This window comes from Hipposideros armiger, unplaced genomic scaffold (assembly GCF_001890085.2).
Source record: "Hipposideros armiger isolate ML-2016 unplaced genomic scaffold, ASM189008v1 scaffold_36, whole genome shotgun sequence".
Taxonomy (NCBI): domain Eukaryota; kingdom Metazoa; phylum Chordata; class Mammalia; order Chiroptera; family Hipposideridae; genus Hipposideros; species Hipposideros armiger.
In genome coordinates this window covers 5,694,275-5,709,587 of record NW_017731386.1, presented here as the reverse complement: position 1 = coordinate 5,709,587, position 15,313 = coordinate 5,694,275, and the positions used below count along the sequence as shown (strand labels likewise).

General features: G+C 36.7%; 1 protein-coding gene across 5 annotated transcripts in view; it reads right to left on the bottom strand.

Annotated features, from left to right (window-relative positions):
• The window catches only part of RPRD1A (regulation of nuclear pre-mRNA domain containing 1A), an 83,121-nt gene that overhangs the window by 9,853 nt on the left and 57,955 nt on the right, over positions 1–15,313 (bottom strand). Inside the window, exon 7 of one of the 5 annotated variants that reach the window (XM_019637912.1) lies at positions 9,993–10,150. The exons of the other annotated variants lie outside the window; for them this stretch is intronic. Coding sequence (XP_019493457.1) covers positions 10,079–10,150 — 72 coding nt within the window. The 3' untranslated portion in view covers positions 9,993–10,078. Of the gene's footprint in view, positions 1–9,992; positions 10,151–15,313 lie in introns of those variants that run through there. 5 annotated transcript variants of the gene reach the window in all.

Here is a 15,313-nt window from a genome sequence, read left to right as displayed (position 1 = left end):
TGTAGCCAGCAGCCAGCGTGAGCGGCCAGCAGCCAGCGTGAGCGGCCAGCAGCCGCAATGAGTGGCCGTCCAGAAGCCAGCAACTGATCTGCCTCACCCGGGAACACAATGATGGTGCCAACTTGGGCCAGTGAAGCAACATCCTCCACAACTAGACAGAAGAATACAAAAACGACAGCAACTTGTCTGTTCCCCTTCCCAATTCCCCACCGTTGTTCCCATCCCCCCAATTCCCCAATAAAAATCTTTAAAAAAAAAAAATAAAGGCAAACAAAAACAAGTGCTGACAAGGATGTGGAGAAACTAGAAGCCTCATCTATGGCTCGCAATAATGTAAAAAGGTGCAGCCAATATGGGTAATAGTTAGGCAGTTTCTGAAAACATCTTAGAGTTACTACATAACCCAGCAATTCTACTCCTAGGAAAATACACAAGAGAAATGAAAATGAATGTCCACACAAAAATTCATACATGAATGTTCATAGCAGCAAAACTGATAAGCACCAAGTAGAAAAATATCCATCAACTGACAAAACAGAAAAACAAAATGTGGTATATATCTCTACAATGTAATACTATTTGGCCATAAAAAGAAATGAAGTACTGATATTATAAATGCTACATGGAAAACCGCTGAAAACATTATACTAAATGAAAGAAGCCAAAGAGACCATATAATCTATGGTTCCATTTATATGAAATGTCCAGAAGAGGCAAATTTATAGAGACAGAAATGACATTTGTGTTTGCTTAGGGCTTATGGGTAAGGTTTCCTGTTGGGTAGACAAAAATGTCCTCAAGTTATAGGTTGTAGTGATGGCTGCGAAATCCTGCGACTATACTTAAAACTGTATACTTTCAATGGATAAGTTACATGGTATATGAATTATAAAACCGAATCAATAAAACTGTTAGAGAGAGGGAAAAAGGCTTTCGGAGTTAGTTTGAGAACCTAAGAAGTATTGCTTTTAATGGGAGAATGAATTACAAGTTCCGCTACTGTAGTAAGAAATTCACTTTTAAACTACAACTCACATGGATAAAGGAAAAGGTGGGCTGGTCATTCTAGTTGCAGTAAATACCAAGCTCATACAATATAAACACTCTCCACGCAATTCTAACCTTACTTCCTAGGAAGACAATTTGATATCTGCTAATGCAAATATGATAGTCCCAGTGAGAACCATGTGCGATGGGTAAGAGGGTTGAAAGCAATTGCACAGAAAATAAACATAACTGTTCATAATATAACTGCTTTCCACACATCACCTACATGTAATGTAGCACCTCCTAATCTATATACCAACATTTTAGATGTCAGTTTGAGTCTTCTGACCTGAGATTCTAGCTCTTCATATTATTTACATTTTTTTCAAATGAATATACCATTCTGTTTTCTGATACTGACCTCGAGGGTCTCAACTGACCTACTTCATGTTTCAGTTCATCAAACATTTCTTGAGCATCTATTATAGTATGTGCCAGTCACTGTGCTGGGAACACAAAGATGAATTATAATCCTTACCTAAAAGAGCATACAATTTAACGGGCAAACAATTAAGTCATTATAATAAAGTACGATGTGCTCTATCAAAGGCAAAAAACACTTTCTACGACATACAAGAATTACAGGGTGGAGGACTTGGCCCCACTGAGGAGTTCAGGGAAGGATTTCAGAAGTGAGAAAAGGTGAGGAAAACACAATAGGCCAATGAACAGCATGATAAAAGGGCAGAGAGGATAAGGGGCATAATGTGAGCACGGCAATTCATTATCACCACAGTGCACGGTGCAAGGTGAAGAGCCCCTTACCAAACGTGGTCACATTTCAGTTGAGGGGATTGTTGTGGACACTAAAGAAGAGGATGAACCTGAGGCATAAACCCAGCGAGGAATTTACTGCAACTGTCTAGAAAAGACAAGACTGGGCCTGAACTGAGCCAGGAACAGTAGAGCACTTCACACACTACACTATGTACGTAATACCGTAATTCAAAAGATGAAAACAATGTGTAACAAGAACAATCAGCAGGACTGTTGTTGTGTTGTGAAGAATAATGAGGTTTTGGGCTTGATGAGACGTTGGAAGGAAGTGCCACTATCTGAGATAGCAAAGACGGGTAGAAACTCCTGTGGGAAAGATAAACAGTTCAGTTTTCAGCATAGACCATGAGTAATCCTTGGGACTTCTAGTAGTAGGCACTTGGATATGTGTTCTGGCATTCACAGCTGGAAACAAAAGATTTGGGCTTTATCATGAGCAAATAGTCTATCTAAAACCTTGAGATGTGTAGGAGTAATGAGGCTTTTATGAGTGCATATATGGCAGTGTTTCTCTATCATTTATACCATTTTGCCTCACCCTTACCCCATTGTTTTATCTTCTGTACATCCACCATCAGCCAAGATCTTGTTAAACTTTGCTTCTTGTGGTTAAAAGCACACACACACATACACATATATATATATACATGTGTGTGTATATATATATTTATAGTGTGATTTTTCTGAATTATCCATACCACACCATATCCCATGATTCCATACCAAGATGATGGTATGTCGCCTCCCTCCCCTGGTTGGGGATCATACACATACAGGAAGGAAGAGAATCAGGCTAACGGCAGAATGCAGAAATGTTGCCAGTATTACGAAGGCATGAAAAAGTACTAAAAGTGAATCAGGAAAGAGTATTATGCATATATTTAGAAAGTTTTGAACTTTTATTCTTAGGAAAATACTAACTTTCCCAACAGATGCTTTGGGTGCTGTGACTATAACCCTACCCTTTGAGAACAATATCCTTCATATCCATTATCTGAAGAACTCAGTTATTATTATCCTTAACCAACTCAGAATATCTGCTTTCTGAATTCTTATAAGAGAATTCAATAAAAATTGGCAGTAATTTGGTACTGGAAAAATGTTTACTTAAAGCATTTCATACTGGAAAAGTTTTAATGGATTCCCAGTGGGTCACAAAGGAACAAATTAATGTTGACAGTAAAGCTACTAATCTTCACTCAAAATACTACGAAAACAATCTTTAGAACATACTATGGAACCCCTTAGGCTGACAGTAATCTTCACAATCCTGGTTCCTTTTATTTGTTCTCCTGCAGACCTCTAAACAGTTTTGTACTTTGACATGTATTTTATTATGTCCTTTGCCTCTCTCAAGATTTTAACTTTTAAGACTTTCTTAAGCAACTGTCTTCAACATAACTATTAAGCTTTGATTCTCATTTTTCAGGATCCACCATAATTTACTTCATTTTGATTACCCTGGGGTTCGGGCTCTTTTCTAGGATAGATAGGAAAAGTTAATTGGTCAATCAAAATTTTTTTAAAATACAACTTTTAAAAAATCAAATCCAAGAAATTCATGGTCAGGACTTTTCAAGACTGTGGAAATCAGTCAAGGCTGCTGCCATCTCCAGGGGGCAGAGTGAAAAGCAGGTAAAGATTTCAGTGGTTTGCCCTAATCTGTCCTCTAGAAAACAAAATCTAAATTTAGCTCGGGATCTAATCTTGCAATTGATAATTTTTTAAAACGCAAAACTCAACTATCAAATCCTTTCTTGTTTCTGTTTACATTATCCTACACCCCTCTGAAGGAGTCACATTTCCTTGACTGTTTGCAAAAAGTTTTATCTTTTAGTGGGAAATACTCTGGTGTAAATGAATGTCGTCTAACATACCACACCATCTTACATCTTTTAGTTCCTTACTATCATTCTCTTAAGTATTCTAAAAGCAGTTTTTACTTTAAAACTATCCTTGAAATAAGTCATTCCCACCTGTTAATAAGTTACAATTCTATTACTGCACAAGTTCATTAGCCTTCTAGCCTGTTAAAACAAGTGGAAAAAGACGTTTTCTTAGGGTCTAAGTTTTCTGCAAGGAATCCAATGCCTACTGGCTATTGGCTGGGTCTTGAAAAATTAATAAAGCTAAACTGTAATGAGGGTAGATACTGTGATAAATAAGCTTTATACATTTCCAGATTAGTAGCATACGTGGCCCTAACCATAATTTTGATGTGTTTACTATATGCCAACTATTGTTCTAAGCGATGTTTAATCTTCATAGGTAGAGACTATTATTATTATCCATGGGTTACAGATAATGAAGCACTAAAACACAATTAACCACTGATTAAGAAACTTCCCCCGAAGTCAACAGACAGGGGCAAAGAGGGGTTCAAACTTAGTCTGGTGTCAGAATCCTTTTGACCATTATGTGATCTTGCCTTTCACATCTTAGAATTATTGGGAATAACAACTACGGTACAACTGAAAGTTATCTTACCTCACATACAGGATCATCACAGTGACAAGACTAACAGTCATGACCCTAAAACTCAAATTCCAACAAGAAAACAAACTGTGACCTGTATTAGGTAGTTTAATTCTGCCATTAAAATGTCTTTGCAATTCCTAGTGAAGAGAAATTGTCATTTTCCAATAGAGTATGTGCCTTGAGACTAATTTTTTTAAAACAAAAGAGGAATCGATAATAGTAATAACATAAAGACAAAAGGGAAAAGAAACAAGAAAAGGCAAGGGGCTAGTCCAATCAGGAAATATAACAAGAAAGCTGAACCTATGGATAATGATCAGTTTTGACCTTGGGGGGAAGAGGGAAAGCCAGAAGTTCATAAGGCAGCATATAACTTAAGCTATTTCTCTTTATTAAGCAACTTCAAAATCAAGTGGGGATAAGAAAGTTAAAGAAATGGGCTATAACAATCAAATTAATTTAAATGAGGAAATAGATTTAATCATGCTATCTTTTAATTATTTTCATCTTCTATGACCTTTCTGCCTATGTATTTTAACATATATTATCCGGTCACTAAAGAATCACACTATCTCACTGTCGTATGGTCAACTAATTTGATGTTTCCCAAAATGGGTGTCTCATGAAACATATTCCACAATGTTTTAACAGGCAGGCCATAAATCAGAGGTTCTGGACCGTTTGGGAACAAAAATAAAGTTTCTTTGCTACAGTACCTCTACTCCAATCCTCAATATGAGCTCTGACAGTTAAGTTCGTGAACTTATCCTAGAATATCACTACGGTCACCTTTGAAGTACTTCCCTTGCGAAGCTATGCACTGACAATAGCGCCTAATCCACCCTTCAAAGCAATTTTGGAACTCTTTCTGGAATGGCCATCCAAGCTGTCATATTACCTTTGATGTCCTGAATGTCATCCAAATGTCTTCCTTTCCATATTTCCTTTATCTTCGGGTAAAGAAGGAAGTCATTGGGAGCCAGATCAAGTGAGTAGGGAGGGTGTTCCAATACAGTTATTTGTTTACTGGCTAAAGACTCCTTCACACAGTGTCATGGGAGTTGGTGCATTGTCCTGATGCAAGAGCCATGAATTGTTGGTGAAAAGTTCAGGTCGTTTCCTTCTAACTTTTTCATGCAGCCTTTTCAGCACTTCCAAATAGTAAACTTGCTTAACTGTTTGTCCAGTTGGTACAAATTCATAATGAATAATCCCTTTGATATCAAAAAGGTTAGCAACATTGTTGACTCTTGATTTGGACTGAAGGAATATTTTTGGTCGTGGAGAATTGGCTGACTTCCATTGTGCACTTTGAAGCTTTGTTTCAGGGTCATTATTGGTACACGCATGTTTAATCACCAGTGATTACACGGCCCAAAACATTGTCTTGCCTCTCCAAAAGGTCTTGGCAAACTTCGACTCTCCTTTGCTTTTGTTCATCGGTGAGCTCCTTTGGGACCATTTTTGCACCCACCTTTCTCATGCCAAGATTTTCAGTTGAAATTTTCCTGTTTATCGATGTTTACTTGGTCTGCTATGCTTCTCAGTCAGCCGATTTTGAACCACAATTCAACAAATTTTTCCAATGTTTTCATCAGTTCTGCTCATTACTAGCCGCCCTTACCTCTTCATCAGTGACGCGTTCTCTCCCCTCAGAAAAAATGTTTAATCCACTTGTACACTGCTGTTTTCTTCATAGCATTATCCCCATAAACTTGGACTAACATGTCCCTGATTTTACTTCCACTATTGCCAAGTTTAAGAAGAAATTTAATGTGTTTGTTTGCTGTTCTAATACATGACCTTGTATGCTCATGTCTAGAGGGAATCTCCAAAAGTGGAATCTGGTTTGTAACATTTCTCAAAATCGCTTAAATGCATTTTTGCTGAATACATACTACCATCTCCCAGAGATAACAGTTTCTACCTAGAATACAGCCAGGTAAACATTAGAACTAATATTTTTGTTCGTCTTTCAACATCTTATTGACCATCAACAACAAACTCGCAGTTTATCCTTCACTTTTGAAGAATAGTTTCATTGTATATAGAATTCTAGATTGGTGGTTTTCTTTCAACACTTTTCACCTCACTCCCTTCTTGCTCACATGGTTCTTCTGAGAAGTGCACTCTAATTCTTAGCCTGTAGGTAAGATGGTTTTCCCCTCTCACTTCTTTCAAGGTTTTCTCTGACTTTGGTTTTCTGTAGTTTGAATATGATATGCCTAAGTGTAGACTGATATTTTGGTATCCTGCCTGGTGTTTGTCTTGAGTTTCCTGTTCAGTGGTTTGGTGTCTGTCATGAGTTTTGGAAATGCTTGGCCATCATTACTTCAAATATTTCTTCTGGTTCATTCATTCGCCTTGTTTTCCATGCGTGCTACATTTTTCCAAACTGTCCCACAATTCTTGAATGTGTTTTTCTTTTTTTTTTTTTTGCATTTCAGAATGGGAAGTTTCTACTGACCTATCAAGCTCACTGATTTTTTTCCTCAGCAGTGTCCAGCTGAGGTGATCATCAAAGGAACTCTTCTTTAGTGGGTTTTTTAATTTTTCTTTTATTTCTAGCATTTGATTTTCATTTTCTTAACCATTTCCCCCATCTACTTAAATCTTTTTTTGCATGTTGTTTACTTTTCCATTAGAGTTAATATATTAATCACTTTAGATTCCTGGTCTGATAATTTCAAAATTTGTCATACATGAGTCTGTTTCTTGTCTTTTGGCATACCTTATGTTTTTCGAAAGCTGAAAATGGTTATCAGGTTAATAGAAACTGAGGTAAATAGGTCTTGATTATGAGGTTTTACATTAACCTGGTCCAGAGTTGGGCTGCGTTTAAAGTTTGATTTAGATGTAGATGGCAGAGACTGAAATTCATTACTTTATTACATAGTCCTTTCTCATTAGGCAGTTCTTCCTGGCAAAATGGTCTTGCTCGTCATATATAATACGTCTGCTGGTCCTAATTCTACCCTCTTATGTAAATCCAACTTCTCCTGCTGATAACTTCCAAAGCATCTGAAGACATAACTTATGCTGGTGTCCAAGTCTGATCTCGGATATCTGCATTTCCTTTAACTGTTCTCCAAAGTTTTTATTTCCACTTACTTTGCCATTCCGGCCCCTGCCTCTGGATACACTGTGGTTAAGTTAATTCCTTTTACTAATGTGGAATTCAGAATTGAATACAGAAAACCAGCTGTGGTTTAACCAGCATCCAATCAAATAGTACCTTCCACATTCTGAACACTTAGTGTAGCTTAACAGTTTATACCAGCTATGTCACACCATGACTAATATGAGATGTGATCAAACAATACGGTGAATGTTTTATTTTACTTATTTTTTACAGTGAAAAAAATTTATATTTAGAATTTGCCAGCTGGACTCAGTTTAGATGATCCCAATTTTGTTGGTAAAATCCAAAGCATCATAGTCAGGAGCTAGTCAAACATATGCCGCCTTCTTTCCATCAGGCCTGACAGGGTGTTGACCTTGGCCATGTCAATGTCACAGAGCTTCTTCATAGCCTGTTTGATCTGGTGCTTGCTAGCCTTGACATCCACAACGAACACAAACGTATTATTGACTTGTCTCCTTCATGGCTGACTCGGTAGTCAGGGGGACTTGATAGCACAGTGGTCAAGCTTTTTTTTCCTGGAGGTGCTCTTCCGAGGATATTTGGGCTGCCTTTGGAGCCACAGTGTCTTGGGCCTTTGGAAAGTGGGTGGTGTGAAGATCTTTTGTGTGTGTGACGCCTTTCAGTTCTGCTTTCTTTGCTTTCAAAGTTGTTACTTTGGCTTTGGGAGGGGAGAGACTTCCTTCTTCATTTTCAGCACCATCTTTGTGAAAAGCTACGGGGAATGTCTTAAATAAAATTTACTACAGTGAAAGACTCATTTCCATTAATCTCCCTCAAAATACTCCCCCTCACTTCAAACACACTGATACCACTGTTCTTGCCACTTCCTGAGGCAGTTCTGGAAGTCCTCTTTTGTGTCTTCAGTTGTGCTGTCATGGCTGCCTCGATGTCCTGAATCATTTTGACTTTGCGGGAGAGCCAGAAGTTGCATGGTGCCAGATCCGGTGAATAAGGACACAGCGTAATGTTTTTATTTGACAGAAATTGCCATATACTAGAAGTGATGTGTGACACAGAGCATTGTCATGATGGAGGATAATTTATGGCACACTTTATAACACACCGTAGCTCACACACAACTGACTGTACCAAACAAGTCGAAACTTGTTACACACTATTACTAAGGTTTGATGTGCCACTTCCCATATTGAAGATCCCTGCCTTTCCATTGTATGGCACTCGGCAGCATTCACCATGTTTTGTGACCACAACGGAAAGGCTCCATGTCACACATCGCTTCTGGTACAGCAATTTCTGTGAAATAAAAATATTATGGTGTGTCCTCATCCACCTTATTCACCAAATCTGGCACCAGTGCGACTTCTGGCTCTTCTCCAAAGTCAAAATTACCATGAAAGGTAAATGTTTTTAATTGACTCAGGACAGCACAACTAAAGACACTCATGAAACAAGACTTCCAGAACTGCTTCACGAAGCGGCAAGAAACAATGGGATGTGTTTGAAGTGAGGAAGAGCATTCTGAGGGTGATTAATGGCAATGTGTCTTTTACTATAATAGTTTTTAAACATTCACCGTATTTTTTTTTATCACACCACGTAGTACATAACCAACGCTTTCTGCCATGACGTGATGCCAAGCAAGGTCCTGACCATATTAATGCAGTTAGCTTACGGAAATCGACAGTGGAAGTTTTTAAGAAAGGGGATAATGAAAGTAACACAAGATTCACATTGATCCCATTCAATGTGCACTGGTTATGGACCAATTCTCATTAAACTGTGAGCCATGGGTGAGTATCAGAGGAAGCCCTAATTTAAATTGTAAGCAAATTTGTGTGTATATGTGCATTTTTCAAAGTTGTTGGCAACTCAAAGGTTAAGAATGTCCACGTTTTTCTTGTATTCAATAATCTTTGTTTCTGATGCTTCAAGAACACACCCACATCTTTAAAAATCAAACTAACATTTAACTATATGTATTCCCAAAAGTCAAAAGGTAACTAAAATCTCATTAGAATTAGCAAATACATTACTGTAGTATACTGTGTAGCATCTAGTTATCAAACTTTGTTTACTGAACTACTCAATACTTGTGTACTTTATCATATGTAAATTATCTTAACTTTAAAATGTATTTAAACAGTTTATTAACCCTAAAAAACTCCCAAGAATTTACTTTATATTGGAATATGAAGACTGGCTCTTAGTAAGGCTCCAAGGATGAAACAGGCTTTGCTCTGAAGCAGTCACTTTCTCCATAACCTGATCTAAACATAACCAGATTTCAGAGATGCTTTACCAAGAATTCATGCTTTAGGAAGTCTGATAGAATTCTTTCTATGTGATTATGTTAGTCTAAATGACATACTCTCATTAAAATTTTGATTTATCTACATAAGAGGTTCACATTTTGCTTGAACAAATTTGATGTGTGAAAAGATATAAAAATTATCGAAACACTTTCTACTTCTGACATGTTACTTCAAAAGCAAGCTGATAAATTAGATGGTATAATTACCAATAATACCACTCCTCCAATAAATTACAGTGGCGTACTGAAGGAAATGGGACTTATAGAGACAATGAGGACTTTTATTAAACAAGTAACTTCTAATATTCTTTACAGTACATATCCACCCTCACCCCATTTGTCAAATAGACTTAGTTCCTTCAATAGGTCCAATAAATATAACTTATCTTGATGTGGATAAATGGAAGTGATTTCTTTTTAAAGTTCCACTCCTGTTTGAAATGAAAGGAACAAAAGATACAATAAACGCTGACAAGCTGTAACATTGTTTAAAAATCACTTTCACATTTTTTAAAAGATGAAACTGAACATATAGAAGTACTTAAAACAGTGATGCAAAAGACATCAAAATACTGATTGCTTTTAGTGGTTAATGTAAACTTATAAGTGGTTTTTTCCTTCTTTTTAAGTCTTTTCCAAATTTTCTACAATAAACATGTTTTTGTTTTTGTTTTTAGCTGAGCCATCCTGCTACCTGTTGGCAGCTCAGTGGCTGCTCAGCTCGGGCTGGGACTCAAACCGCTGTTGCTCAGAGCTCAAACTCTGGAGCGAGCTCTTAATCAACTGAGCCACTCGGCCGGCCCAATAAACATGTTTTTATCATGGTAGACTTTTAGGGGGAAAGGGAAAGAAATTTTAAAACTCTGCAAAGTGCTCTTATAAGTTGAATTTAGAATTAAATTGGGAACTTAGAAGTTCCCAATTATGAGATAACGAATAGGGAAAGGCTAAAAACTACTGAATTTTAGAGCTTGAATAGATTTCATAAATCATTAAGTTTGGTGTCTACATTTTGAAGACGAGAAAATGGGCTTGATTTTACACAACTTCTTCAAGTTCACACAGTAATCTCTAGTACCTATAATTCCAAAACTTCAGTTCATTATTCTAATCTATAACTCATATTCACTGAAGACTAACCAAGATGGAGATCCTAGTATGTAAATTTGTACATACAATATGGCTATGACAGTTTTTAAAAAATTTGTAACTACTTTTACAATGATGTTTTTAATCTATAACTTTTATAAAACTAAAGGAAATACATCAAAATGTTATCATGAGCTAATTTTAATTTATTCACTTTAATGCATTTTTCAAGTTTCCTTTGAATATATTAATAGTACTGTTCCTCAGTGTTCTCAATCATAAACAAGGTATAATAGTATATACAGTGGCAGATAGGATTAGTACTTAGAACAGTAACTTGGTACAAAGTAAATGCTAAGTACTAGTTGTTACTTTATGATAAAATCTTAAATTATTACCTCCCCTATGATGGAGTCTAAGTGCAACAGCAGTTTCAGGTAAGGTATAAAGATGCTAGTAATTTTTCACCCATGTAATGTATGGAAATGTTTCCTATATGTAGGATTAGGAGATTTCATTCAAGAGACTGAAGAACTCTGAGAATCTAAAATCTAATAAGCTATTATAGGCTTCAAGAGCAGTTTCTTGATGAAGAGTTTTATTTTTCACTACGAGTATAGAAGCTCAAATGAAGGGATGTGGTCCTCACTGATTAGTCAGAAAGGGGCAATAATATGGGATTGCAGGCAGAATGAGACCCAGTGGGAGAGCATGAGATGATATCCTACAACTCGGTCTTCCTCACTAGCACCAGTTATCCAGTGCTCCACTCCTCCTAGGAAGGTAAGTTCTCAGACTAGTCTAAGTCGTTAGTTCAGGGAAAAGGGTCACTTGGCATACACGATACCGTAAGCTGCTGGATGGGGACACACACTAAATGCTGACAGGGATGAAGAAAGCAGTACTGTTTGTTCTGACCTTCTTTCCCTTTTCCCTATTTTCCTTCATCCTTTTTCTCTCCTTTTTGTTCCCTGGCTTCATCCTGTGTTCTACTGTCAAAGGAAACTCAACACTGCCGTAATTTACAATGAAACTCCAGTTCTGTGTTATCTAAGGGCATTTCGAGCTTTCACACAAAGCTCATTTTGTGTGAAATGTATATACAGCGTACACCATTATGTCTAACATACACTATATACAGGTAACCCTAAACAACTTTTTTGACACCAAATTTAGGCTTTCACACAGTATTAGCAAACAGGTCAAAGCTACCCCACAATGCTACAGTCAGCGTTTAGTTTTGTATAGCAGTCTGGAATTATATGGGTACTGAAATGTCAGATAATAACCACGTTTAAATTAGATATGCTAAGAGTGGCAAATATTTAGGTCTACTCAGATACTCCTTAGACTTCCGTTGGCTGAACTCTATGTCCTATACTAAAAAAAAATGAGAACAGAATTTTATAATTCTAGATTGGGATTCAGCATCAAAAAATTCTAGTGATAAAAATGCAAAGGAGATTTCACGGATCCAAAGACAAAGATATTGTTTCTGTTCATTTCGTGAAAAGGCAACAGAAGATGGAAAATTGTTACACATCTTTTACTTGACAGATTGAAGTTCATGGGACTGCCGTGAAAATCAGCATCGCGATCTCCAGTTCAATCCACTAAAAACTAAATCATTCTTCCCAATTTGAAGATAATTTTTCTACTGTTATTCCTATTTAGTTAAGAGAATGATATTTACTTTAAAATATTGTCTACTTTTTAATAATTAGTCTATGTCCTTATTAATTTTACATCTCAAAATAATACATAGAGGCTTAAAAAGCATCAATAACTATAGCAAGGAATTTTGTAACCAATGATTTTATGGCTAAAATTTAGTATTGTTTTATTCACTTTTAGAAATGCATTATATGCAAAGATGGATCACTGACTTACTACATTTAAGTTTAAACTTCATCAGCACTTTGCTTTCCAAAATCTCAAAAGTATCTCACTTGTTCCACTCTTATCTGCTCCTTTCATAGCCATTATGGTTTTGATACTACTGATATTGTTTCCTTGCTTACTAGCCTAGAATTCCCAAACATTCCTTTGTTAGTCAGAATAAAATAGTACAAAGCTTTTCATAACATGGCTGTGAGGACACTGTTTTCTGATGGATACTCATTAGGGGTGGGGCGGGATCTCCAGGTATTTAGACTTTTTTCAGTAGTTTAAATTACTGTGTTGGTTTTTCTATGAACTGTTTCATATGGAAAAGTTCTTCCATCTGAATCTGCTGTATTATATCATTCTGAAAATGCTTTGTGGTTCCAGTGATATTATCTTTATATAACTACTGACTGTATGTGCTACCTGCCTGGGTTGTCAGTCAAGTGAACAAGATCCAACATGGATTACACCCGTGATTGGTTTTCCAGATACAGATGATCGTCATCCCTCCTGGGCCTGGAAGGGACACTGCCTGTTTCCTCTGCTCCAAGCTCCCATACAGACATAGACCCCACACCACCGCTACCTGGCCCAAGGGAGAGGGATGCACAGGAGTTGCCCCTCCTGTTTCCACTGCAGTACCCTTAGTCACTGTGTGTTGTTGTTCCAGCCTCCTGCTTCCTGGTGTTCCACTTCTGGGCATAGAGCATTTGTGTAAATGCTCCCACCTTTAGGAGGGTACATGCCAGGATGTGGTTTCTTTCATCTGTCAGTAATCCACCTTCTAAGAAGGCAGCCATCTGGGGAGGGCGGGAGGGAGGGCGCCCATCAAATTCTTTGTTATTACAGCAGAGCTATTACATACATCACATATAGTAATTTCTTCATTTCCTATATATCTATTTCTCTATTTTATTATACCTATCTTTTAAGCAATCTTTATCAATCACTATGAATAGAACTTTCTGTAACAATGGAAATGTTCTATATCTTTCACTATCCAACACAAACAGCCATGTGTGGATACTGAGCATTTGAAATATAGCTAGTGATGAGAATTTAAATTTTAAATTGCATTTAATTTTAATTAAATAGTACATGTGGCTAGTGGCCACCTATCGGACAGTGCAGCTCTGTATCTCTCTATATTTCACCTCAACCATTCCATTTCATGTCTCTCCTTCCATTTTATTTTTCTCTCCCCATTTCACCCCCTCTCCATTTATCCCATCTTCATTATATCTATCTTTATATATTTATGTGATAAATATGTAATAGTATGTCTTTATACCCGTCTTTCTTACATAGTTATATGTTACAGACTATACTAGGTTTTATATATTTCCTTATTGTATTTTAATATAGTCTTTTCTGTAAGTTCTAAGAGGGAAAAGGTGGTCACTCAGTCTAACATCTTAAAATAGAAGTCAAGGGTAGAATGTCTAAGACTGAGAAAAGATCAAAGGTCAGAACCTATTCTGCTTTTGTTTTCTCTCCAGAATAGAGTGAAAATCTAAGTTAGGCAAGGAAAAAATGTGGACATAACACTTTAATTGAATCTAAGTCTCTTAACATAATCAATTACATTCCAGAACACTGGGGTAAAAAGCAGGAAACACTAGACCAACTTGACTTCTGAGACAATTACTTCCAAAAAATAACGAATGAAGAACTATCAAAACGGTGAACCAGAAAATACTGTACCAAATTTTGAAGAAGCAGATTGCATAAACAACAGGCAAGTAGGCTGATGCAAATAAGTCAGCATCTCAAAAAAATGACAATGTTTCAAGAACTTAGGAATCCAGGTGTAATTATTGAGATGCTAAGAATACAAACACTTTTGAGAAAACTAGATATTAAAATATTGCAGGTATCTTACACTCCTTTAGAGCATTCCTATAAATAAGATAAATTCACTGGTTAAATAGTAAGATATCAACTAGCTAGAAAACCTCCTAGTTTTTTTGTTTTGGCTGGAACTTCAGAGGTATTTACTTGCTGGGCATTTTTAAGCACCCAACTCATGTAAATCCCACAAGAACCATATAAAGCAGGTATAATTATTATCCCAATGTTATAAACAAGGAAACCAAGGAACAGAGAGGTCAAGTGTTTTGCCTAATGTCACTGAGCTAGTAAGTGGTGAAGCCAGAATTTCAACTCAGGCAATTCAGTTTCTGAGTCCCCACTCTTCATCACAAAGATAAAGTGCCTCTCGAAATGTTCACTGATCTGATATATAGATGATATATTACAGAACTGTACACTTGAAACCGATGTAACTTTTCTAACCACTGTTACCCCAATAAACTTTAATTTAAAAAAAAAAAGAAAGAAATGTTCACTGATCTAAGACCAAAATCAACCAACAAAAATTTCTATGGTCTTTGTTTCCACAGGTCTATGATGCTGGCCTTATTGCTTTAGCAATATTGCTTTTCAATACTGCTTTTATCTGTAACTTAGAATATGTCCTTAAGAAATGTGCAGAACAAAGCCAAAAGAGCCAAAACAAGAAATGACAAGCCTTTAAAAAACCACAGGCTGAAACACTGATTCAATAAGATAATAAAGACACATATATTTCACAAACTATATAAGAATCTGAGGAGGGC